Raw genomic sequence first — 27,136 nt, forward strand, 5'->3', positions numbered from 1 at the left:
TCGAGATGAAACTCTGTCACATTTTCTTCTGCTCCATCTTCCTCTGTAAGTAAATTCTTATTATTTCTGATTTATAAAAATGTTTGCAGGTTTTGCACTACATCAGAAAGAGTGCTGAAAGCAGAAGCAGAGGCTGTCTGTGAGTGAATGTCCACAGCTGGATGCTTCGATACTGAACCGCGGTCACAACATCCACACTTAAAAAAAAAGTTTGTGCGCCTTCAGCGTTTTGTACGCTACAATATGGGTTCGATATTCATGGTGGCTTTAGGTGCACCTCGTTAATTCAGCAATCTATACTCCCGAACACATCAGAATGTTTAAAAGGCTGATTCAGTTTAATTTTGCTTTCTTGGGATAAACATCTGTAATTACTTTGTTGTTCTATTTGATGCAGTGTTTTATATAATTCAGGCTAACATCATGACTATAAGGAAGCTTTTGAATTTTTTTTTATGTCAAAACAAGTTCAATTTTTCATCAGCAAATTCTACAAAATATCATCTAATTTCTTTATCTGTGGATTTTCAAATACCTTACTACACACAAGTCAGTGGGATAATACTGTTGAATTTGATGCAGCAGTAACAGAATTACAGTATACTTTGTTTGAATGAGGACATACCCACCACTTCGAGTTTTCCAGGTAACTTGTGGCTTTCAGTAAAGAATAAAAGGTCCTGGTCTTGGCCAGTAAGTCACGTTTCTGTGAAAGCTAAACTGCAGCAATCTAACTGTGGGCAATAACTGGCAAAAGACAACAACGTTATTTGTGCCTTTTTACTAAGTTCAAGAGGAACAGCACAGCTTAAATGTTAACAGACTGAAAACTGAATATTACGCATCTATTTCAAAAGCCTGAAAGCAGATCAATTTCTTATCTCAAACAACTAAAAGGTCAATTTTTAAACTTTTAACTCTGAGCTGAGCTGTTCTTCAGCAGATGGCTTGTGTCGATGTCAGGAAGAAGCAGGGTGATTTTGTTCAAATGAAAAATATAAAGAGAGTGAATTTAAATGAACTACTTTAAAATGTTGTTCTGAATTACAGTGAAAAATCATCTGTCTTATTTTAATAAAATATCATCAAACTGCAGTGTTTACAGGAAGTTGGTAATAATTGATTGTTCATATTTTCTACAGACCTGCAGGATGGAAACACTGGACTTGCCAATGCTGAAACTCCCATCTATGAAGGAGTGGAAGGAGGAAACATCACAGTTACATGCAAATTTTATATCCCTGGAAGAAAAACATTGTTCTGCAAAGAAAAATGTGAAAAAGGAAACATTCTCATTGAAACAGCTGATTACACAGCTCAGAGCGGCAGATACAGCATTGAATATGAAAAAGAAAAATTCTTAACTCCTATTGTGCATGTGAGCATCACACAGCTGAACAAGTCTGATTCAGGACGGTACAGCTGCACACTGGACACGAGTTTTCAACCATGTGATTTTCAGCTTCTCATCACAGGAGGTGAGAAAAAAAAATCTTCTTATTAATGTCCCTGAAGATGTGAAAGTCTCAATGATCACAGTTACATATCTTTCAAATAACCTACATGTGTCATATTTACACTACACGCTTAGTTTCATGAGTTGTGCTGTAAATACACATTAACACCTATTACTCACATGCAGACAGAAAAGCTGCTTCAAGCAGGATTTTTATTATTCTGATTGTTTCTTTGTTCACAGCTTCAGACACTCTAACACCTCATGAGCCTTTATCAACATCAACATTTCTCTTATCAGCTTCCACAACAACAACAACACACTTCAGTTCAGGAAGCTTCACACCTTCATCAATCTCTCCTGAAACACTGCCATCAGGCTCAGGTATCATATATGCACGTGTGAATGTGTGAGTGTGAATCAGTCTCGTGTTTATCAAAGAACCTTCATCCATGTCCATTAATGACACATCAGCAGGAGTGGAAGAAGCACTTTGATTTATTCCTGAAGTATAATTAGAAACAGTCGCGGTGATGAAATACACAACTCTGTTAGAAGTAAAAGAAAAAAAAGTATGTCCCTGAAGATGTGAACTTCTCACTGACCACAGTTACATATCTTTTAAATAACGTACATGTGTCATATTCACGCAACAAATTTAGTTCAATGACTTGTGCTGTAAACACATATTAACCCCTATTACTCACAAGTGAACAGAAAACCTACAGAAAAATGATTATTATTATTATTCTGATTGTTTCCTCATTCTCAGCTTCAAACACTTCCTCAACACACCTCATCAGCCTTTTTCAGTATCAACATTTCTTCTGTCGGCCTCCACCCGAGAAGCAGTCTGATTTATTCCTGCACTATAAGAAGAAACAGCCACAGTGTAGAAATACACAATTTTCATATAAGTAAAAAAAACAACAACCCCCCCACCCCCCCACCCCCCCCCCCACCCCGGAAAAAAAACCCCCAAAGTGGTATTGACATTAAACTAGAGTTAAAGTATAACAGAAAATTAATCTGAACTTATAAAAAAGTGAAGAATGAATGTAGTGCTGTGAAGGGCGTCAGAGTGTCACTGCATGAGGTCTTGATGGCGGATAAAGATGTGATCAGTCAATATTTGACTTCAGTGGTTCTCAGATTTCTTCCTATGAATTTATATAAGCATCAGTGTAACAGTCACACAGGAATGTTGCGTGTAGGTTAGTTTTTATTGAATATTTTAAGCAGAATGAGGAGGTGTTCAAGTCTTACCAGCAAGCATTACAACATGACATGATACACATGACAAACATTTTTTTAAACTAGTTTTTTTTTTTTTTGAAAGCCCCTACTTCAGATGTTATCAGTTCATGCTATGTCGTTTTTTGGTGAATCTCCATGACTTACTTAAAAAAACAAAAATAAATTAAACTTTGAATATGTATGTGTACAACTTTATTGATATAATGTATTTATTACATATTTTGATTGTAACAGTTAAATCTGTTCTGTTAATCAGTTTTTCTGATTTTCATCATGGAGATGAGGCTCATTAAATCCAAATCTTCTGGACTCGCTCTGTCATAATGTTCAGAATCTGTGTGCATGCTTAGTAGGAGTGTAGCTTATAGGAAAAACACATTTAAAGTCTTATTTTCAAAAGTTTGGGGTAAAGTTGTGTGAAGAGAAATTATTTGAAGGCAAAGAAACTTAGACTGAAGATATCTTTTTCATGCATACATGGACGATTTCCCATCCCTGGTCCGATCTGCCCTGCGGTATCTGTGCAGAACAGATGTGACCAGAGGAAAACCGCGCAGGGCTTTCAGAGCTTTCTTTATTTATAATCAAAACAGGTTTCAAGGAAGTAGGAGTGGCATGTTCAGAATACAAAAACATTTCCATAAAAGGAGAAAACTGTTCACTTGTCTGCTGAAATGGGAGATAGCTTGGTATGTATAGAAATTCAGACATTCCCAAAAAAGGAGAGAGAGAGAGAGACCGATAGCTTCTCTGTTAACACAGGAGGTAGTATCATGCATTCTTCTGCACATATGGCTTCACTCTCTTTTCCTGTGGTGGTCCCAATTCACAAGCTCTTCTTCCTTTAAATGAAGCTACAACTAAACATAATCACAAAACTAAAAATCTTTCATCAAGTTGCCAAACTGACTAAAGTAGTCAGTCCAAAAACACCAACCCCATTGAATTTACCATTCACCACTCTTCATCTGTCGTTTTCTAAAAACTCGTGAAAAGCAGCATTTGAAGTTTTGTGTCTGTGTGTCTGTCATCCAGGTTTGTCCTTGGAGCTGGTGATACGTTTATCTGTGGTGGTGGTTCTGCTGCCTGTTGTTCTGCTGCTCATCTACAGAATCACGGCCGAGGCCTCTAACGGTGAGTTACCTTCAAACATTATTTAAAACCTTTAAGATTCATTAATTGACAACAGAGTTATTTTACTTTTGTATTTTGATGTCTTGTTTTCAATTCAGATTATTTTCAGTTAATTTCCAGAGTGGATTTTCATATTTCAGTTTAAGGTTTATTGTAAGAACATGTTTAGTTTTAGTTGAAGTTTTATTTGTCTCAATTATTATCCTGAGGAGGGCATAGTAAAGCTAATGAAACGTATTACCTGTCTGTTCTACAGGTTTGAACTGCAAGAGACGCTCAGCATATGACCACACTGAGGTGACTTATCTCTGTTTGTTTTCTCTCTATGTCATGGTTTCAAAATCTGTACCAGGCTGGAAAGAAAAACAAACAAACTGAGATTTCATGGTTAAAAAAAAGTTCAGGATTCTGAATTTAAATTGGTAAATGCCTAAAATGTTAAAACATTATTTCTTTTCAGTTTCAATCATATGATTAATTTTCATTTAAATCTGCACTAGTCTCTGTTTTATATTAAAAGATGCAAGCGGTACTAAAATGAACCAAAATAAAGTTCAAAATCTACTTTTTCACTTCTCTGTGTACTATAAATAGAACACACAGCTTCTGTTTCCATCCTGACACTAAAAACCTGCTGCGCATCATCGTCTTCTGCTTTAATATGTCGTTGCTGTCATTGTGTTTTTGTCTTTGCTCCTCAATTCAGTCAGTTTGTTATTTTTATTTTCCCAGATTGGTCTCAGTGAAATCGATCGTCCAGTCTCCTCATGTGAAGACTTGACCTACCAAAGTCCCAATACAGCGAGCAGAGATCACGACCAAACCTAGTCTACACTCAGACACAATAACCAGTTTTCAGACATGAACTCCTGTGAAGCTGAATGACTGCATGAACAGTCATTTTTCCTTCTGAAGGAAAAATGACTTTTTAAATCAAGTTACCAGGGTCAGTGATAAAGATTTGATCATCAAACTTCTGTAAAAGCAGGAATGAGATTATGGACCTCTTAGAATCCACAAGTCAATCTCATCCATGTCACCTTCTCCCATTGCTTCCTCCTTTTCAACCAAACAGGTAATAGACGCGTTGCTCCACCATGTACATGTCACACTTTGCCCCTTTCAAAACTGAAATGCACACTCATGCAGAAGTTGCAGTAAGTTGCAGTAACAGCAGAGGAAGATTTTACTTCAAGCCAAATGGTAAATGGCCTGTATTTGTATAGCGCTTTTACTAGTCCCCCCTAGGGACCCCAAAGCGCTTTACACAACCAGTCATCCACCCATTCACACACACATTCACACACTGGTGATGGCAGCTACATTGTAGCCACAGCCACCCTGGGGCGCACTGACATTAAAACAATTACGGAAAAGCCATTAAACAGAAGTTATTAACACATTTACACACACACATATTATATTACCTGCCTAGTTTAACTGTTTCTGATGATTAAGGACTAATGTACTTCATACGTTTGTCCTCGCCCTGCTGATAATGCAACTTCTGTATGGACGCGTCCATTTCATGTTTTGTAGAGGCAAAGCGTGAAATGGACACAGTGGACCGGTGTGTCTATTATATATCGGTTCGATCTTTTAGCTCAGTGGTTCCCAAAGTGGTGAACGTGCCACATTGCATGGGGGGTGCGGTATGAATTTTTGTGAAAAAGAAGAGTGGACACTGTTAGTATAATAGGCAGGTTTTTTGACGGGGCTCCCACACAAATGCAAAGCAGAAGATGAAGCATCACCAAATATGCTTCCAAACCAACTTCCTTCCAAGCCAAACACAAACATATGATGAAGCATATCTTGCCTTTGGCTTCACCTGCACAACAGCTGTCAAACCAAGGGTAGGTCTCCCCGACAGAATTAGTTTCCCCTGTGTCGGGAGCACACGCTGGGCTCTCCAAATCACAGACAAACAGTATCCCACATTCTTGATTTTTAGTTCACAAACACTATAACGACTAACTACTCCTGAAACTTTGGAGGTTTTAGCTCTTTATACAGTAAAGTTACAGGAGGATATAAATAATTATCAGGCAAAATGTCCTTCGTTTGTTAATCCCACATGAGAACAATAAATATATCATTTTCTGCTGTAACCCTCAAACTGAATGGTAATGTAACGACACTCATTTTTTACTTTTTCATAAAACTAAAACATCACTACTTCCACGTCTAATAGTCTGTAATGGAGGCGGAGTAAACTGGATCCGCACTCTGTGCCGAGCGAATGTTCGCGACACAGGGGGAATACATTTTGTCAGTGATACCTACCTTGGCACAACACTGACCCTGCCACAATTTGTTCCCCTGGTTCAAATCACGGAAAAACAGTATACCACAGTTGTTTATGTTTTTAAACCCATTTTGCACAGAGAGGCATTTTTTGAAGAATGTATTGACAGCAGCGTTGACTGTAAAATGAAGAGGGGCCTAGCAAAAAAAGTTTTAGTCACAGTGTAAATGAATGATGTAAATGGATGTGCAGTCTGCCCAAGTCACCTATTAGAAGGTCTACTTTTTAATTAAAATAAAAGTCATTTCAAAGTTTCTAAACTATCTGGAATCACTCGTCTCATTCTTTGATTAAAACATGATGTCAGGACACATTTGTGTGTTAGGAAGAGTGTGGATTCCAAACACAGGACTCAGCAGAAAGACTTGAACTCAAAACACAGCGTTACAGTTTTTTCTGATTGCTTAAGCACATTTTTTGCAACTATTGGCTAATTTTGCAAAACTCTTCACACAAATAAGAAAACCTGTCACCCAATCATCAAAACATTGTAGTTCTCTTGCAAAAGCAAACACAGCTAGATTAACTCTTCACACCTTTGTAAAAATGGTGTTTCCGTATCAAACAGTACACACAAGCCATCATCTACTAAGCACACAATGCGCCAACTGCACACTGATGGTATGAATACAAAACACATCTGGCTTTTGCTTTCTCTGTGCACAAGGTAGGCTATGTCAGTTTGAGCTCATACTTCTGTCATAGATCCATAAGCATAGAGGGATCCAAACTTCAAGTACTGCTGTTTATTCACACACATCAAAACAAACACAAGTGTTTATTTCCAAGTATAGGATTATTTGCAATCGCCATAATGACTATATGGGTTACTTGGTCTGCAGTGAACATGCTTCCTCTGCCCCCTCCTCGTCTACCTCTTGCTCCTCCTTGTCCTTGTCGTCCTCTTCATCCTACTTCTTCACCTCCACGTCCTCTTCCTCGGCCTCCTCTACTTCTCACTCTTTCTGCTCCCTCCATTGTACTCCGCACACACAGCTTACCTGTATTATAGTGCTTAGGCTGATTGCAAAGTGAACTAATTATCTAAAAAAGCTTTCACATGTGAAAGTGTGCCAGACAGTTGGCAAATTAGTGTTAATGATAGCCATACATGTGTGTACTTTTGCTAGGAGTGTGTTGGAAATTTGGAAATTGAGTGTTGTGCAGTGAATTCTGCCTACAGTTTTGCAAAGTGTGTGTTACGAAATTGCAAACTGAGTGCAAAGCAGTTTTTGTGCTTTTAGTTTTGCAAACTCAGTGAGTGGTTTTGCTATATGTCTGCATAGTTTTAGGAATTGTGCTACAGGAATCACAGTTAGGGTTTAAGCATTCAGAAAAAACTGTAACAACACATACAGATGAGTAAAACAGGAGCAAACAGACTGAAAACTAACACTGACAGAGAGAAGGGAGAACACACAACATGAGGGGAGATCACAACAAGGGAGTGAAGGAAACTAAAGGCTTACAGTTTTTTCTGATTGCTTAAGCACATTTTTTGTAACTATTGGCTAATTTTGCAAAACTCTTCACACAAATAAGAAAACCTGTCACCCAATAATCAAAACATTGTAGTTCTCTTGCAAAAGCAAACACAGCTGGATTAACTCTTCACACCTTCGTAAAAATGGTGTTTCCGTATCAAACAGTGCACACAAGCCATCATCTACTAAGCACACAATGCGCCAACTGCACATTGATGGTATGAATACAAAACACATCTGGCCTTTGCTTTCTCTGTGCACAAGGTAGGCTATGTCAGTTTGAGCTCATACTTCTGTCATAGATCCATAAGCATAGAGGGATCCAAACTTCAAGTACTGGTGTTTATTCAAACACATCAAAACAAACACAAGTGTTTATTTCCAAGTATAAGATTATTTGCAATCGCCATAATGACTATATGGGTTACTTGGTCTGCAGTGAACATGCTTCCTCTGCCCCCAGCATCTGGTCATCTAGCAATTCTGTAAAGTAACAATTTCAGTATTTTTACATCAATGGTATTGGTGTGTTTCTCATTGGCATATGGCAGTGCTACAAATCTTTGTGCGAAGTGACTGTACTAACCGATTCTCATTTCAAGATGTCCTTATGGTACTTGCTACAGTGTAGCGGCTCGAGTTAGGGTGGACCTGTTGGCCAGCTACCCTCAGGGTCATTCCACGGTTGATTACATGGTCCACTATTGTAGCTCTGATGTCATCAGCAATTCTATTTCTTACTCTTCCTACCCTTCCTCTCCCCCCTCCTCATCTTCCTCTCCCCCCTCCTCATCTTCCTCTCCTCCCTCCTCATCTTCCTCTTGCTCCTCCTTGTCCTTGTCGTCCTCTTCATCCTACTTCTTCACCTCCACGTCCTCTTCCTCGGCCTCCTCTACTTCTCACTCTTTCTGCTCCCTCCATTGTACTCCGCACACACAGCTTACCTGTATTATAGTGCTTAGGCTGATTGCAAAGTGAACTAATTATCTAAAAAAGCTTTCACATGTGAAAGTGTGCCAGACAGTTGGCAAATTAGTGTTAATGATAGCCATACATGTGTGTACTTTTGCTAGGAGTGTGTTGGAAATTTGGAAATTGAGTGTTGTGCAGTGAATTCTGCCTACAGTTTTGCAAAGTGTGTGTTACGAAATTGCAAACTGAGTGCAAAGCAGTTTTTGTGCTTTTAGTTTTGCAAACTCAGTGAGTGATTTTGCTATATGTCTGCATAGTTTTAGGAATTGTGCTACAGGAATCACAGTTAGGGTTTAAGCATTCAGAAAAAACTGTAACAACACATACAGATGAGTAAAACAGGAGCAAACAGACTGAAAACTAACACTGACAGAGAGAAGGGAGAGCACACAACATGAGGGGAGTTCACAACAAGGGAGTGAAGGAAACTAAAGGCTTAAATACACAAGAGGTGATCAGGGAGATGGAACTCACAAGAACACAGGTGAACAAAATCTGACAAATAAGACAGAGGATGCAAAACTGAATGTACGGGCAGGAAACGGGGGACTAACAAAATAAAACAGGAAGGAACACACTGAGACTGAGACATGACACTTGGACTGGGGATAAACAGACATGGAGACATGACAGACTGGGGACACAAAAGGATGAAACACTGAAATGAAGATGGGAACAGGGAAAAACCACAGCCAGACAGACCTAAACACAACTGGGGAGACCAGAGGTAAAACAACACAGGGACACTGGAGACACAACACAGGGACGAAACTAACAGACTGGACACAAAAGGACAAGAAATCAAGAAATATAAATAACAAACTCATAGACAACAGAGTGTAACATATGCAGGAAGTAGAAGCTAAATTAACTTAAAACTTTCAAAGACACATAATTACATAATTTTGTATGTGGCAGGTGAGTGAACACAGCTTTGTATTAAACAGTTTTTATTTTGACAGGAAGCCCCTCAGTGTTGAGCTTTCTGTCAGTGTCACTGCTCCTTTAGTAGGTGAGTTGCAGATGGATTCACACGATGAAACTGCAGCCAGTTAAATAAGATTAGTTAACTCCAAACTCTGTTTTGGAAGACAAAAAAAAAAGGTTACATTTCAGAAAGTGTAAAACTAAACCATAAATAAATGGACAAAAAAAACCCTGTGAAAGCAGAGGAGTGTGGGTTTGAGGGAGGGACCACAACAAATGCAAAAATTAGAAGTTCCTGGTTTGCAAACAGAGAAGAAAGAGAAGCAGCATTAAGCCGTCAGAACCTCGAGATGAAACTCTGTCACATTTTGTTCTGCTTCATCTTCCTCTGTGAGTAAATTTGTCTTATTTCTGATTTATAACAATGTTTGCAGGTTTTGCACTTCATCAGAAATAGTGCTGAAAGAAGAAGCTGAGGTTGTCTGTGAGTCAATGTCCACCACTGTTCTTACAGAGCAGATGAAGAGCAAAAACGTCCAAAATTTCAGAAGTAATAAGGCAAGGCAAGGCAAGTTTATTTGTATAGCACAATTCAACAACAAGGTGATTCAAAGTGCTTTACAGAGACATTAGAAACAAAAACAAATAAAAAGCATGAGCAAACAAACAAACAAACAAACAAACAAACAAACAAACAAACAAACAAACAAAACAGTGTATAAAATCAAAACAGATAAAATCAGAACAGTAGATGAAATCAGTAGTTAAAATGTAACTTTTGAAATTTAAGCTTAAAAGTAAAACAGTGCTTTACAGGATTTGGTGCTTTATTCAAATGCAGCTGAGAACAGGTGAGTCTTCAACCTGGATTTAAATAAACTGAGTGTTTCAGCTGATCTGAGGCTTTCTGGGAGTTTGTTCCAGATATAAGGAGCATAAAAGCTGAATGCAGCTTCACCGTGTCTGGTTCTGACTCTGGGAACTGATAAAAGACCGGATCCAGATGACCTGAGGGATCTGGAAGGTTCATACTGGGTCAGGAGGTCACTGATATATTTTGGTCCTAAACCATTCAGAGCTTTATAGACCAGCATCAGAACTTTAAAGTCTATCCTCTGACGGACAGGCAGCCAGTGTAAAGACCTCAGAGCTGGACTGATGTGGTCCACTTTTTTGGTCTTAGTGAGGACTCGAGCAGCAGAGTTCTGAATGAGCTGTAGATGTCTGACTGATTTTTTAGGTAGACCTGTAAAGATGCTGTTACAGTAATCAAGCCTACTAAAGATGAATGCATGGACTAGTTTTTCCAGGTCTTGTTGAGACATCAGATCTTTTATCCTTGATATATTCTTGAGGCGATAGTAAGCTGATTTTGTTATTGTCTTAATGTGTTTTTCTAAGTTTAGGTCTGCATCCATCACTACACCCAAATTTCTCTCCTGGTTTGTGGTTTTTAGGTGTATAGATTGAAGTTCTCTGGTGACCTGTAATCATTTTTCTTTGGCGCCAAAGACTATTACCTCAGTTTTGTTTTTGTTTAGCTGGAGAAAATTGTGGCACAACCAGTCATTAATTTCCTCAATGCATTTACCTACAGCCTGTACAGGACCTTGGTCTCCTGGTGACATTGTGATATATATTTGTGTGTCATCTGCATAGCTGTGATAGTTTATTTTGTTGTTCTTTATAATCTGTGCCAGTGGGAGCATGTAAATGTTAACCAGAAGGGGTCCCAAGATGGAACCTTGGGGAACTCCACATGTGATGCTTGTCTGCTCAGATGTGAAGTTACCTATTGATACAAAGTATTTCCTGTTTTCTAAGTATGTTTTGAACCAGTTTAGTACAGTTCCTGAAAGACCTGCCCAGTTCTCCAGTCGTTTGAGTAATATGAGATCCAGTAAAACTAAGACTGACATTTTTCCACTGTCTGTATTCAGACATATGTCATTAAACACTTTGGTCAGAGCGGTTTCAGTGCTGTGGTTCTGTCTAAAACCTGACTGGAAGGCATCGTAGCAATTATTCTGTTTTAAGAAGTAATTGAGCTGTTGAGAAACTGCTTTTTCAATGATCTTACTTAAAAATGGGACATTTGAGATCGGCCTGTAGTTGTTCATTTGTGTCTTGTCAAGATTGTCCTTTTTCAGTATAGGTTTAATTACAGCAGTTTTTAGAGGTTCTGGAAACACACCTGACATTAAAGAAAAGTTGACGATCTGTAACAGGTCTGACTCTAAAGTCTTTGAGACCTTTTTGAAAAAACTTGTTGGCAGGACAGCTAAACAGCAGGAGGAGGAGTTCAGTTGACCTAAGATGTCCTCCAGGTCTTTGCTGTTAATAGGGTCAAACTGTTTCATGGTGTTTAAACAGTTTTTCGGTGGACACAGTACATAGTCTGGATCTGCTGTTGATGTACCAATTGCGTGTCTAATCTTTTGGATTTTTTCTGTGAAGAATTTGGCAAAGTCATTGCAGGCCATGGTCGAATGAAGTTCAGCTGCCACTGACACAGGAGAGTTTGTTAGCCTGTCAACTGTAGAAAATAAGACCCGAGCATTATGACTGTTTTTAGTGATGATGTCAGAGAAGTAGGACCTCCTTGCACTCCTCAGTTGTAAATTATAATTGTGAAGTTTCTCTTTATAGATGTCATAGTGAACCTGGAGGTTTGTTTTTCTCCATCTGCGCTCAGCTTTCCTACAATCTCTTTTTTTCATTTTTCACCAGTGTGGAGTTTCTCCATGGAGACTTTTTCCTTCCAGAGATAACCTTCACCTTAATGGGGGCAATAGTGTCCATTACATTTAACATTTTAGCATTGAAGCTATTGACGAGCTCATTGACTGACCCTCTGGACAGGTCAGGTGTTAATGGGAAGACCTGGTTAAAGATCTCACTACTGTCTTCAGTTATACACCGTTTTGTGATCACTGCTGTTGATATATTTGTGTGGGCTGAGATTTTACTTTCAAAGAAAACACAGTAATGATCAGACAGGCCCACATCAGACACAGTAACCTTTGAAATGCTCAGGCCCTTGGAGATCAGTAGGTCAAGAGTGTGTCCTCTATTATGTGTGGCCTCTGTTACATGCTGAGTCAGCCCAAAGTTGCCCAGAGTGTTACTCAGGTCTTTAGTCCCTTTGTCCTGAGGGTTGTCCACATGGATGTTAAAATCCCCAACAATAATTACACAGTCGAAATCAACACAGATCACAGACAGCAGTTCACTGAGGTCATTAAAAAAGTCTGTGCAGTATTTGGGAGGCCTGTAAACATTAAGAAACACAACTTTGGATGGGGCCTTCAGCTGTAAAGCCACATATTCAAAAGACTGAAAACTTCCAGGAGATAGCTGCTTACATTGAAATGATTCATTAAATAAGACAGCAACCCCTCCTCCTCTCCTGCTCACCCTGGCCTCACTGATAAAACTGTAGCTAGGAGGGGTCGTCTCGATGAGAACATCTCCACTGTTACTTTGGTCCAACCAAGTTTCAGTTAAAAACATAAAATCAAGGCTGTGCTCAGTGATTAAATCATTAATTAAAAATGTTTTCCCAGCTAAAGATCTAACGTTTAATAAAGCCAACTTAAGTGTTTTAGAGGTATTACTTGTCCCCTCGTGTTTGGGAGCAGTCTGTGGCACACAAGGTATGTTTACTATATTTAAAGATCTTTTAGAGTGCAGCTCTCTGTGTTTTGACCAGGCCACATGTCTCCTTCTGTCACCTAAAAGTACAGAGATTTTAAAACCTTCTAGTAAACAGGGTCCCAGCTTCTCCTGGGAAAAGTCACCACTGCCATAATCCTCGCAGCCCGGACCCTTCACACATCACAAATAAGTCATTATTAGAGGTGTTTGTGATCTAAAAGCCCAGTGCGCGCTCCCGACGCAGGGGAAACAAATGCTGTCGGGGATATCGACCTTGACACGTCACCTGGTTAGCAGCTGCTTTCAGACCGACAGCAGCTCGTTTGTGTTCAGAGTGCTGCTTCCTTCTTTTCCAAACTACCAAACCACATTTAGAGCTTGTAAGGAAACAACCTTATCATTGAGTTCAGGAGGAACAGCACAGCTCAAAGCAGATCAAGATCTTATCACAGACAAATAAGAGGTCAGTTTTCAAACTTTTAACTGAGCGGTTCTTCAGTAGATGTCTTGTGTTGGCAGGAAGGACCAGGATGATTTTGTTTAAATGAAGACTACAAAGAGAGTGAATTTAAATGAACTACCTTTAATTGTTGTGTTCAATTAGATAATAATAATAATAATAATAACAATAATTTGTTTCAGTTTAATTTAGTAAAATATTTAAAATCAAATGCTGTGCTTATAGGAAGTAACTGATTGTTCATATTTTCTACAGACCTGCAGGATGGAAACACTGGACTTGCCAATGCTGAAACTCTCGTCTATGAAGGAGTGGAAGGAGGAAACATCACAGTCGAATGTAAATTTTATTTACTAGGAAGTAAAATGTTGTTCTGCAAAGACAAATGTGAAAAAAGAAACATTCTCATTGAAACAACTGATTACACAGCTCAGAGCGGCAGATACAGCATTACATTTGTAAGAAAGAATGTACTGTCAAAGGATATTGTGTACGTGAGCATCACACAGCTGAACAAGTCTGATTCAGGATGGTACAGATGCACACTGGACAGAGCTTTAGAACCATGTGATTTTCAGCTTGTCATCACAGGAGGTGAGTAAAGAAAATGTATTCATGTCCCTGAAGATGTGAACTTCTCACTGACCACAGTTACTTTTCTTTCAATAACCTACATGTGTCATATTTACACTTCAGGTTAGTTCAATGAGTTGTGCTGTAAGAACATATTAACCTCTATTACTGACATGCAGACAGAAAACCTGCTCCAAGCAGGATTGTTATTATTATGATTTTTCCTTGTTCACAGCTTCAAAAACTCCAACACCTCATCAGCCTTTATCAACATCAACATTTCTCCTGTCGGCCTCCACAACAACAACAAACTTCACTTCAGCAAGTTTCGTACCTTCGGCCTCCTCTGAAGTCTTCAGACAGCCTCAAACAGCTGCAGGTTCAGGTACATCGTATATGCGTGATTGTGGATAAGAGTGTGGATCTGTCATTGTTTATCACAAAAATAAAAACCCTCATCCATGTCTATTAACAACACATCAGTGTGGAAGAAGCAGTCTGATTAATTCCTGAAGTATAAGTAGAAACAGCCACAGTGTAGAAATACACACAAAAAAGTATTGACATTAAAATTTAATCAGAGTATCAAAAGTAAAATTACCAGAGTTGTTTTATGATGAGGTTATGTTTGTGAATTTTTATCTGTTAATTGCTCCCAATGGCAACTTTTTCATAATTTAAACTGAATTATGTATTTGATGTAAGAGACAGCTGAGTGTAAAAGCGAATATCTGAATTTACCAATCGATCTACATCCCTGTCCTCACCCAACACCTATGGTCGTGAGCTGTGGGTAGTGACTGAAATAATGGCGGAAATGAGCTCCCTCCAAGGGTGGCTGGTGTTTCCCTTAGAGATGGGATGAAGAGTTTGGCCATTCAGGAGGGGCGCAGAGTAGAGCTGCTGCTCCTCCACATCGTAAGGAGCCAGGTGAGGTGGTTTTGGCATCTGACAAGGATGCCTCCTGGGAACCTCCTGGGTGAGGTGTTCCGGGCTTGTCCCACCGGGAGATGACCCAGGACACGCTGGGGAGATAATATCTCTCCTCTGGCCTGGGAATGCCTTTGTGTTCCCCTGGAAAAGCTGGCTGGGGAGAGGGAGGTCTGGGCTTCTCTGCTTAGGTTGCTGCCCCCGCGACCCGCCCTTTAAAGGTGGAAGAAGATTAAGATATTACATTTTGTAAAATTAATATAAAATTATGAAGGAAGTGAAGTTATGAGATAAATCTAGGAATGTAAAGAGCACAACGTCTAAATGAAGCACTTAAAAACTTACCACCACTGCAGATAAAAGCTGGTTGAGAACTTGGCTGACTTCTTCAGTGTCACTACATGAGCTCTTGATGGCAGACAAAGATGTGATCAGTCAATATTGTTAATCAGTTTTTCTGATTTTCATCATGGAGATGAGGCTCATTAAATCCAAATCTTCTGGACTCGCTCTGTCATAATGTTCAGAAACTGTGTGCATGCTTAGTAGGAGTGTAGCTTATGGGAAAAACACATTTAAAGGCTTATTTTCAAAGGTTTGGGGTAAAGTTGCAGAACATTTGAATCTGATGAACTGGATGAGACCACAAATTCTATTCACTGAGTTTTTAATGTCCCAGTGACCATGGAAATGAAAGTGATGGTTCTCTCCCAGTTTGTTTAGATGGATGGGAATTTAAAATAATTACCAAGATTTGACTCAAGCTGCTGAGCTAAAAGTCTGGAGCTGAAGCTCAGTCTCATGGCAAAACATGAAAAACTGACAAAAAGTTGTTTGTGTGCACAGAAAACTGCCCTCTGTTTTCATTACAGTCATGTGACTTCAGTAATATCATTTCAACAGGAAGAATGATTCGAGTCCACAAACTTGAAATAATAGAAAAAATTCAACATTTTTATTTCAGGTTCTTCTGTGAGACTTTGCTGCAGTTTATGTTTTAGAAATTATTTGCTGTGGTGCACGTCTGTTTCCTAAGATCCTGTTAACCTACACAGATCATGCTTTATGTTCACTGAGCAGCAGTTTATTTACTTGACAAATGATCCATATCCAGAACAACAACTATTCCCTCAAAAAGAGAAACAAGTTATAATTCTCCAACAAGAGCAAAGCTCAACAACATTTCACGTCTTTTTCTGAGAAACTCGTGAAAAGCAGTATTTGAAGTTTTGTGTCTGTGTGTCTGTCATCCAGGTTTGTCCTTGGAGCTGGTGATACGTTTGTCTGTGGTGGTGGTTCTGCTGCCTGTTGTTCTGCTGCTCATCTACAGAATCACGGCCGAGGCCTCTAACGGTGAGTTACCTTCAAACATTATTTAAAACCTTTAAGATTCATTAATTGACAACAGAGTTATTATACTTTTGCATTTTGATGTTTGTTTTCAATTCAGTTTATTTTCTATTTTCAGTTAATTTCCAGAGTGGATTTTCATATTTCAGTTTTATTAGTTTCAATTATTATCCTGAGGGGGGCATATGTCAGAGGCAAGATTTAAGATAAGTAGTACAGGTATTACAATAAAAACTGTATTAGCGACACACCTGCGTTAGACCTGTCCAGGGTGTACCATGACTCTTGCCCTGTGACAGCTGAGAAAGGCTTCAGCATCCCCACAACCTTAATAAGGAGAAGTGGATTTAATTTAAATAAATTGCATTTTTGTTTTTAATGTATTTTAACTGTAATAACCTTTATTCAAAATATTTCTTGTGGTACTGATTGGTTGCTGATAAACTCAGTGTTTCACAGGACAGGCACACACACTGGACACACAACATTTTGTTAAAATTGTATTACGTTTTCAGAATAAGTAAGTCAAGCTAATGAAACTTATTACCTGTCTTTTCTACAGGTTTGAACAGCAGGAGACACTCAGCATTTGACCACACTGAGGTGATTTATCTCAGTTTGTTTTTTCTCTATGTCATCTTTTAAAAATCTGTACGAGACTGGAAAGAAATGGCATGGTCCTGGGTCATTTTGGCCCAGCGGTTTAAGTTTCCTGTGCTTTTTGTCATTTTTTTGCATTATGTTAAGGTTAGATTTCCTACGTCACTCTGTTCAGTAGTCTCCCTGTGTTGTTGCCTTCTGTGTCTCCCCCTGGGTGTCTGCATTTATATGGTTGTGTGAGTTCTTGTGACATCTTGTTTTCCCCAGCCTATCATGGCTGCCTCTCTCCCTCATGCTCCTCATGTTCTCTCTCCCTCTAGTTTAGTTTATATTTTTATATTTTATAGTTTTGTATCGTTTTCCCTCGAGTCAGCAATGAAGCTGCATTTTGAGTTCGCCCCCATGTGTTGCGAATCCTGCATTTTGGGTCCAATCTCCTGCCTGTCACAGAGCAATTCATGACAGAAAAGAAAAACAAAAAGTGATTTCATGGTTTACAAAAAGTTCATGATTTTCAATTTAAATTGGTAAATGCTGACCTAATAGGAAAATGTTAAAACAATATTTCATTCCAGTTTCAATCATATCGAGGCGATCGTGGCTCAAGAGTTGGCAGTTCGTCTTGTAACCGGAAGGTTGCCGGTCCGAGCCCTGGCTCGGACAGTCTCGGTCGTTGTGTCCTTGGGCAAGACACTTGACCTACCGCCTCCTGGTCTGCCCCAGGGCAGCTGTGGCTACAACTGTAGCTTACCTTCACCAGTGTGTGAATGAATAGTGGAATTGTAAAGCGGTTTGAGGGCCCGAAAAGCGCTATATAAATGAAATCCACTATTATATGATTCATTTAAATCTTACTTTTTCACTTCTCTGTGTACTATAAATAGAACACACAGCTTCTGTTTCCATCCTGAAACTAAAAACCTGCTGCGCATCATCATCTTCTGCTTTAATATGTCGTTGCTGTCATTGTGTTTTTGTCTTTTCTCCTCAATTCAGTCAATTTGTTATTTTTATTTTCCCAGATTGGTCTCAGTGAAATCGATCGTCCAGTCTCCTCATGTGAAGACTCGACCTCGAGCAGAGATCACGACCAAACCTACTCTACACTCAGACACAATAACCAGTTTTCAGACATGAACTCCTGTGAAGCTGAATGACTGCATGAGCGTACCAGTCATTTTTCTCCCATTGCTTCCATCTTTTAACCCAGTATCTTGTCAAAACATGTAATAGACACGCTGGTCCACCGTGTACATTTGACACTTTGCCCCTTACAAAACATGAAATGGACACACATGCAGAAGTTGCAGTAACAGCAGAGGGAGATTTATTTCAAGCCAACATGAAAATAATCATCGGAAAGCCTTTAAATAAATGTTATTAACACATTTACATGCATATACATATTAGCCACCTAGCTTAACTGTTTCTGATGATTAAGGACGAATGTACTTGGTCCTCACTACCGACTTCATGGCTTTACATATATTACTCCCCCTGCTGGTAATGCAACTTCTGCATTCATGTCCATTTCATTTGTTGAAGAGGTAAAGCGTGCGATGGACACTGTCGACCGACGTGTCTGTTACACGTTTTGCCGTGATATCAGTTTGATCCTTTAGCCACAGTGTCAATGAATGACGTACATGGATCTACAGTCTGCCCAAGTCACCTATTAGAAGGTCTACTTTTTAATTAAAATAAAAGTCATTTCAAAGTTTCTAAACTATCTGGAATCACTCGTCTCATTCTTTGTTTAAAATATGTTATGAGGACACATTTGTGTCTTAGGAAGAGTGTGGATTCCAAATGCAGAAAGACTTGAACTCAAAACACAGCGTTATTAGCTACCAAATGGCAAACTTAACAACACATACAGATGAGTAAAACAGGAGCAAACAGACTGAAAACTAACACTGACAGGGAGAAGGGAGAGCACACAACATGAGGGGAGATCACAACAAGGGAGTGAAGGAAACTAAAGGCTTAAATACACAAGAGGTGATCAGGGAGATGGAACTCACAAGAACACAGGTGAACAAAATCTGACAAATAAGACAGAGGATGCAAAACTGAATGTACGGGCAGGAGACGGGGGACTAACAAAATAAAACAGGAAGGAACACACTGAGACTGAGACATGACACTTGGACTGGGGATAAACAGACATGGAGACATGACAGACTGGGGACACAAAAGGATGAAACATAGAGATGAATGTCTTGAGATATATTAACTCATTCACTGCCATTGACGTCTATAGACGTCAATTGAAAGCATACGTTTGAAAATGGCTGGCAGTGAATGAGTTAACTACAGAAGACAGGGAACACAGATATGCACAAAAAATAAACAAAAACAAACCACACAGACATGAACACAATGGGGAGACCAGAGATAAAACGACACAGAGACACTGGAGACACAACACAGGGACGAAACAGACTGGACACAAAAGGACAAGAAATCAAGAAATATAAATAACAAACTCATAGACAACAGAGTGTAACATATTCAGGAAGTAGAAGCTAAATTAACTTGTAACTTTCAAAGATACATAATTACATAATTTCCTTAGGTACAAATAAAGTATTTTCATTCTGATTCTGATGTAAATAAGTCCAGAATAAAACTGGAAATATTGAATCAAAGACTCGGGACCATGACAGGTGTAGGCTAATTTTTTTTTATTGTCAGTATCTAGCTCTGTTCATTTCCATGTATCTGATGCTACTTTTTGAGTTTGCACCTACACCCTCAGCACACACTTCCAAATGTCTTGTTGTTTACAGCTTGGATAACTTTCTCAATATTGAAAAGATAAACGACTTGCAGGACATTTTCTGATGAGAACGAAAAGAATCAAACAATTAAGTCACTAGACAGGTGTACTTAATCATGTGGCAGGTGAGTGAACACAGCTTTGTATTAAACAGTTTTTATTTTGACAGGAAGCCCCTCAGTGATGAGCTTTCTGTCAGTGTCACTGCTCCTTTAGTAGGTGAGTTGCAGATGGATCTCACTGCTTTATACAATGAAACAGCAGCCAGTTAAATAAGATTAGTTAACTCCAAACACTGTTTTGGAAGATAAAAAAAGTTTCAAGAAAATGTAAAATGAAACCATAAATAAATGGACAAAAAAAACCCTGTGAAAGTAGAGGAGTGTGGGTTTGAGGGAGGGACCACAACAAGAAACGAAAGTTAGAAGTTCCTGGTTTGCAAACGGAGAAGAAAGAGAAGCAGCATTAACCATTAAGCCGTCAGAACCTGGAGATGAAACTCTGTCACATTTTGATCTGCTTCATCTTCCTCTGTGAGTAAATTCTTCTTATTTCTTATTTATAAAGATGTTTGCAGGTTTTGCGCTACATCAGAAATAGTGCTGAAAGCAGAAGCCAAGGTTGTCTGTAAGTCAATGTCCACCACTGTTCTCACAGAGCAGATGAAAGCCTGCATTCATACTGGTAAAGGTTTAACAGTCAATGGAAATGACAGAATTACAGCATAGTTTGTTGAGATTAAGACATACCCCGCCTCCTCGAGTTGACAGGTGTGCCAAGGTAAGTATCCCCGTCAGAATTTGTTTCCCTTACGTCGGAGCATTCGGTGTGGACGGAGAGCGGATCCAATTGCCTCCGCCTCCATTACATTACCGTTTAGTTTGTTGGATGATTTCAATAAAGCAAGGATATTTTGACTGATAATTATTTGTATCCTTCTCTAACTGTACTGTACAAAGAGCTAAAACGTCCAAAATTTCAGAAGTAATAACTCATTATTAGAGGTGTTTGTGATCTAAAAGCCCAGTGCGCGCTCCCGAAGCAGGGGAAACAAATTCTGTCGGGGATACCGACCTTGACACGTCACCTGGTTAGCAGCTGCGTTCAGACCGACAGCAGCTCGTTTGTGTTCAGAGTGCTGCTTCCTCCTTTTCCAAACCACTAAACCACATTCAGAGCTTGTAAGGAAACAACCTTATCATTGAGTTCAGGAGGAACAGCACAGCTTTAATGTTAACGGAATGAAAACTCTGAATATTAAGTAACTATTTCAAAAACCTCAAAGCAGATCAAGATCTTAATACAAACAAATAAGAGGTCAGTTTTCAAGCTTTTAACTGAGCGGTTCTTCAGCAGATGGCTTGTACCGATGTCAGGAAGAACCAGGATGATTTTGTTCAAATGAAAAATACAAAGAGAGTGAATTTAAATGAACTACTTTAAATTGTTTTGTTCAATTAGAGAGAATAATTATCTGTTTCAGTTTAATTTAATACAATATTTAAAATCAAATGCAGTGTTTACAGGAAGTTGGTAACTGATTGTTCATATTTTCTACAGACCTGCAGGATGGAAACACTGGACTTGCCAACGCTGAAACTCTCGTCTATGAAAGACTGGAAGGAGGAAACATCACAGTCGAATGTAAATTTCGGATCCTTGGAAGAAAGACATTGTTCTGCAAAGACAAATGTGAAACTGGAAACATTCTCATTGAAACAACTGATTACACAGCTCAGAGCGGCAGATACAGCATTACATTTGTAAAAAAGAATTTACTGTCAAAGGATATTGTGTACGTGAGCATCACACAGCTGAACAAGTCGGATTCAGGATGGTACAGGTGCACACTGGACAGAACTTTACAACCATGTGATTTTCAGCTTGTCATCACAGGAGGTGAGTAAAGAAATGTATTCATGTCCCTGAAGATGTGAACTTCTCACTGACCACAGTTACTTTTCTTTCAATAACCTACATGTGTCATATTTACACTACAAGTTTAGTTCAATGAGTTGTGCTGTAAACACACATTAACCCCTGTTACTCACATGCAGACAGAAAACCTGCTTCAAGCAGGATTGTGATTATTCTGATTTTTCCTTGTTCACAGCTTCAGACACTCCAACACCTCATGAGCCTTTATCAACATCAACATTTCTCCTGTCGGCCTCCACAACAACAACAACAACACAGCATGTGAACGTCAGTTCAGGAAGCTTCACAGCTTCATCAGCCTCCTCTGAAGTCTCCAGACAGCCTCAAACAGCTGCAGGTTCAGGTACATCGTATATGCATGTGGGTGTGAGTGTGGATCCGTCACTATGTTTATCAAAAAAATACAAACCTCATGGAAGAAGGGGTCTGATTTATTCCTATAAGTATGAATAGAAACAGACACATTGGAGAAATACACAACTCAGAAGTAAAAGATAAAAGTATTTAAATTAAAATAGATTTAAAGTATCAAAAGTAAAAATTCCAGATTCGCTGCAGGATGAGGTATATTATTTTTGTTTATTTAAACATTTTTCTTGTTATTCCATCTTATTGTACCCTCATTATAGCTTGAACGAAATTTATATAATTCTTTATTTGAGTATGTTTTGTAATATTAAGCTACAGAAGTGAAGTTATAAAATAAATGTACTGCAGTAAAGATCAGACACGGGGCCATTTACATAAAAAGGGAAAGACCAACTCTGAATCGAGGAGGGGGCCTAAGGCTACATCTGTCACCATCTTACAATGCTGTGATTGCAGCCATTGCCAACTCTCTGTGAATGGTACTCATGGCCATTGATCAGTGGTTGTTGATCAATGGTCAATGGGATTTTATCAATGGGCATTCAGTGGTGCTAGTTTCAGTCATTGTGCAAGTGTACTTTTTATAAGATTGGGGAATCCTGCAGTCAGCTGAGACTGAAGAAGTCACTTGGATGAGTGACGAAACGTTTCTCCCACTAAAAACACGACGTCTAGATGAACAGAATTAACCTCTGGGGTGGCGCCAGTGTCCGGCAGCCTCGCCTCTGTCAGTGCGCCCCAGGGCGGCTGTGGCTACAACGTAGCTGCCATCACCAGTGTGTGAATGTGTGGATGACTGGATGTGTAAAGCGCTTTGGGGTCCTTAGGGACTAGTAAAGCGCTTTACAAATACAGGCCATTTAGCATTTTTTTTTTATCTGTGGTTGGTTGAATGACTGAGACTTTGTTTCACAAATGCATTTATTACATATCACATATTTAGAGTGTAACAGCATAAAATCTGTTCTATTACGTTGCAGATAAGCTGCTTCATGTGACTCTGATTCTGGTCGCTATGATCACCATCTTATCAGCAGCTTTGCTGATTTTCTACAAGAACAGGAAGATTAAACTAAAAGGTGAGCCTGTAGTAAACAAATTCATCTCTTCATTCCACAACATGACCGGCATGCAGGTTCATTTCCTGGAGATTAACCCTAAACTTAATGTTAAGCCAAACCTTTATAATATATTGTGTAATATTTATTATGGGGACTTTTTATTGCAAAATGTGAAAGTGTAAATAACTTTATGCTTTAATAATAAAAGTAACAAGAAAATCTGAAAGGAATCGAAAGCCCTGTGACACGGTCATTGGTTGCAGTTTACTTCAAATCAGTCATTGTTTAATGATTTCAGTTCTTTTTCCTCATACTGTTCAGTTCTTTGAGTTCTGTTACTGTGTCACTTAATGTGACATAAATACAGATGTTTATTTTTTGCATGTTTTTCAGGACCTATGAAAACTGATCATGCTGACATCTCACAGGTGGGTTTTAGGAGTTATGAGTGACCTGAGCTTCATTACTACTTGATTAGGATCAATCAGCCAGTTTGTTCTCTTCCTCCAGGCCAACTGGCTTTATGGAAACATCACAGAGGATGAAGCTCAGAACCGTGTAACTCCTGTGCGGGTGTCTTCAGTTTATGACTACCCCGAAGGCTCGCAACCAGATGGAGTTGAAAACCAAGAGCTCTACAGCCTCGCCACCGCTCCTCAGAACGCAGTAAATAGAATCATGGTTTGATTTTAAACTCTGGCATCAGAAACAATGATCGGTGCAACATTTTGGGCAGTAAAGTAATTCACTAGCTGTCTTGATCGATCTGTTATACTGTCTCTTATATTATAGTGATTTACTACATGCAAAAAGTTGCTGTTTGATTCCAGGCAGAAACAGAAATTGCTTCAGGAAGAGCAGCAGATGTAAAACTAAATCAAAACTCTAAAAAACTCTAAATCAAACCATGCAGAGCTGCCAGCTGTGGTGAAGCCTTGTGACAAATCAGCAGCAGAAATGACCAATGACAGTTAAACAGTGCAGTGATGGATCTTTTGTTAAAACAACAGAGTGGAAGCTCACAGGCTTGTGCTGGTATCCGTTTCTGTAGCATAAGTAAAATCGATTTCTATTTTAAATCACTCTTACTTTATCAACAAGATGAAGGTAAACTTTTTTTAAGAGTTCACAAATTTAGTCTATTTTTTAACCTACATGTACAAAAATTATCTTCTGTCTGGTAGTATCTCTAAATGTTCATGTAATTACAAATTCATTTTTAAGATTCTGAAGCTTGATGCCACCTTTTTATTTCAGGCTACAGATGACATGAATGATGCTGATTACACTGAAGTGGATTTTTCCCACATTCCTTCCTCCAACAGCGCCCCCTGTGGTAATATATGTGACACTGTCTACTGTACACCTGCGATTTATGCCAATCACCCCAACGTTGGTTCACCTCCTCTGTACTCTACTGTTGAAATACATTAGATCTAATGCTGTGGATGGCACCTCAGTAGTCAGCAGGTGAACATAATTAGCCTTGGATAAATGCAATATTTTATGATAGTTACTCATTATTTAGCTTAAAAGATAACTAATTCACTTTTTTTTTTCAAACTATGGTATTTCCCAATAATGTTATTGTCATAATTGACAGACAATTACATAAAATCATAATATTAGTGCTAGCTGGCGTTAGCCAGTACAATTCCGGCCACCTTTTTGTTCAAATATGGCCACTTGTGTTTACAGAAAAGAGAATAATGCATCATTAAAGACCTCAAAAAGCTGGTCCAACTTTTTATTTAAAAAAAATACTCTCTGTGAAGTTGTCTCTTACTCGATATAAATGGTAAATGGCCTGTATTTGTATAGCGCTTTACTAGTCCCTAAGGACCCCAAAGCGCTTTACATATCCAGTCATCCACCCATTCACACACACATTCACACACTGGTGATGGCAAGCTACATTGTAGCCACAGCCACCCTGGGGCGCACTGACAGAGGCGAGGCTGCCGGACACTGGCGCCAACGGGCCCTCTGACCACCACCAGTAGGCAACGGGTGAAGTGTTTTGCCCAGGGACACAATGACCGAGACTGTCCAAGCCGGGGCTCGAACCGGCAACCTTCCGATTACAAGGTGAACGCCCAACTCTTGAGCCACGATCGCCCATTTCTGGATTATATCCAGAAATGTTTGCCAACAGTCTATATTGAGAAGGATATTCTAACAACTTTACTGAATGCAGTGTGATATCCCAAATGGAAAAGATATATATAAATCTTATAACGTTTGTATCTGTCTTGTGTGAAACTTGTATGAAAAGCATACAAGAGTGAAAACAGATATAAGATCCCTTGAAAAATTATAAATGAAACTTGTATGTTTTGGATACTTACTAAAACAATATATGAAAGTAATGAGAAAGTGGACAATAAGTCCAGCTCATTTCCTCTAATCTATTCAGTCACAGAACATTTTATTGCAGGTTCACACAAGAATTTGAGGGATGAATTTAAATGTCATGTTATGTTGTCTTTTTCCACATGTATCCCGTGTGTGGATAAATGTCAGTGATGGATGTCTCTTATAATAGCAGCAGTAGTTCTGAGAAGATCTCTTTGTATCCTCCCGACCTTTAATACAAAATGAAATGAGAGCTGGTTGGAATGAAATTCTACAAACTGTTTAATAGATATTGGCCACAAATATAAGGTCCCAACAGTGTCACCGTAAAACTTCTTATTTATGTCATTTTACACTGAAAATGATGAATGTACTGAATTTACTGTATTAATTTAACAAATTTTATTTTGTTAAATTAAAAACAATATTATTATATTCATTTAAGCTATTGCATTTGCATATATATGTATATGTTTTATATCTGTTATTTATGTTTCACTGTGCTCAGCATTACAGTATTTTTTAGGATGCAGTAAACTGTAAAACAATAATGCTGTTTAAATAACTGAACTGTAATAAATCAACTTTGTCTTGTGATCTGAGGTCAGCAGAGATTGAAGTTTACTGCCTCTACATCACAGCTAAGAGGTTTAACAGTCTTAATATCCAGCATTAGGTGATTAAAAATGATCAGAGGAAACTGTTTCCTGCTAATAAAGCATTTCTATTCTTAATCAAAGATAAATCAAAATATAAGTTTGATCAATATGTAAATGAGAAATGTAGTTTGAGTAGTAGAAATGATGATATCTGAGAACTGTGTCACCGACTCTTTATGACCTGTATTTGTAAAGCGCTTTACTAAGGACCCCAAAGCGCTTTACACATCCAGTCATCCACCCATTCACACACACATTCACACACTGGTGATGGCAGCTACATTGTAGCCACAGCCACCCTGGGGCGCACTGACAGAGGCGAGGCTGCCGGACAGTGGCGCCACCGGGAGAAAAATTATTAAGTATTGTCATTGTTAAACACAGAACCATGATTTATATGTGGTTTTACTGATAGTAACACAGTCAGATAGACAGAGGGGATAAGGTGTGGGTGGACCTTGGATAATTAAATGTCAGCACCTTGATTGGATGGCTAAAATGTGAAGATGTGACATCCAGTGAAGGAAGGGGGAGAAAGGGTGAGTGGGTATAAAAGGGGGATGAAGAAGAGATTCTGAGTTCTTCCCTTTTGTCTTCTGTGAGATGAGCGGTTCAGACAATTGGATCTAAGAGGTTCACAGTTCAAATTCCAGCAGCGATGCTCGAGGGGAAACTGCAGTCCAACCTGTAAATGTGCAAAATTTTGTATTTTTTGGCTTTTCATCTGCTCATTTTTGCCTCTTTAGTTAATTCAGATGGATTTTCATTTACATTTATACTTCCACTGCCCAGTGGCTTTCCTGCTGAGTGATTATCATCAACTCAGAACATGAGGATAAGTGCATCTTCAGATCCAGGTGTGCT

General features: G+C 38.9%; 2 protein-coding genes across 4 annotated transcripts; both read left to right on the forward strand.

Annotated features, from left to right (window-relative positions):
- The first annotated feature begins 1 nt into the window (after position 1).
- Positions 2–6,348, forward strand: LOC146551219 (uncharacterized). Its single transcript, XM_085259360.1, has 6 exons — positions 2–45; positions 1,143–1,478; positions 1,700–1,840; positions 3,749–3,847; positions 4,104–4,144; positions 4,580–6,348. The coding sequence occupies exons 1-6, from the start codon at positions 6–8 to the stop codon at positions 4,673–4,675; spliced, it is 753 nt and encodes a 250-aa protein (XP_085115486.1). The 5' UTR covers positions 2–5; the 3' UTR covers positions 4,676–6,348.
- A 3,522-nt stretch (positions 6,349–9,870) lies between these two features.
- LOC146551220 (uncharacterized) lies at positions 9,871–26,302 on the forward strand. 3 transcript variants are annotated; one of them, XM_085259354.1, is made up of 7 exons: positions 9,871–9,928; positions 13,911–14,249; positions 22,004–22,171; positions 23,178–23,276; positions 23,652–23,686; positions 23,769–23,924; positions 24,516–26,302. In XM_085259354.1, exons 1-7 carry the CDS (start codon positions 9,889–9,891, stop codon positions 24,690–24,692), a joined length of 1,014 nt encoding a protein of 337 aa, XP_085115480.1. In that variant the 5' UTR covers positions 9,871–9,888; the 3' UTR covers positions 24,693–26,302. The 3 variants fall into 3 exon arrangements, with proteins under 3 accessions (XP_085115480.1, XP_085115479.1, XP_085115478.1); XM_085259352.1 differs by lacking the exons at positions 9,871–9,928; positions 13,911–14,249 and adding exons at positions 20,272–20,423; positions 21,451–21,789; XM_085259353.1 differs by lacking the exons at positions 22,004–22,171; positions 23,178–23,276; positions 23,652–23,686; positions 23,769–23,924; positions 24,516–26,302 and adding exons at positions 14,464–14,613; positions 16,413–16,511; positions 17,071–17,111; positions 18,131–18,267.
- The last annotated feature ends 834 nt before the right edge of the window (positions 26,303–27,136 follow it).

The sequence above is a fragment of the Mchenga conophoros genome, linkage group LG20 (assembly GCF_057382185.1).
Source record: "Mchenga conophoros isolate Kocher_MC1m ecotype Shallow Benthic linkage group LG20, M_conophoros_male_GT1.1, whole genome shotgun sequence".
NCBI lineage: Eukaryota > Metazoa > Chordata > Actinopteri > Cichliformes > Cichlidae > Mchenga > Mchenga conophoros.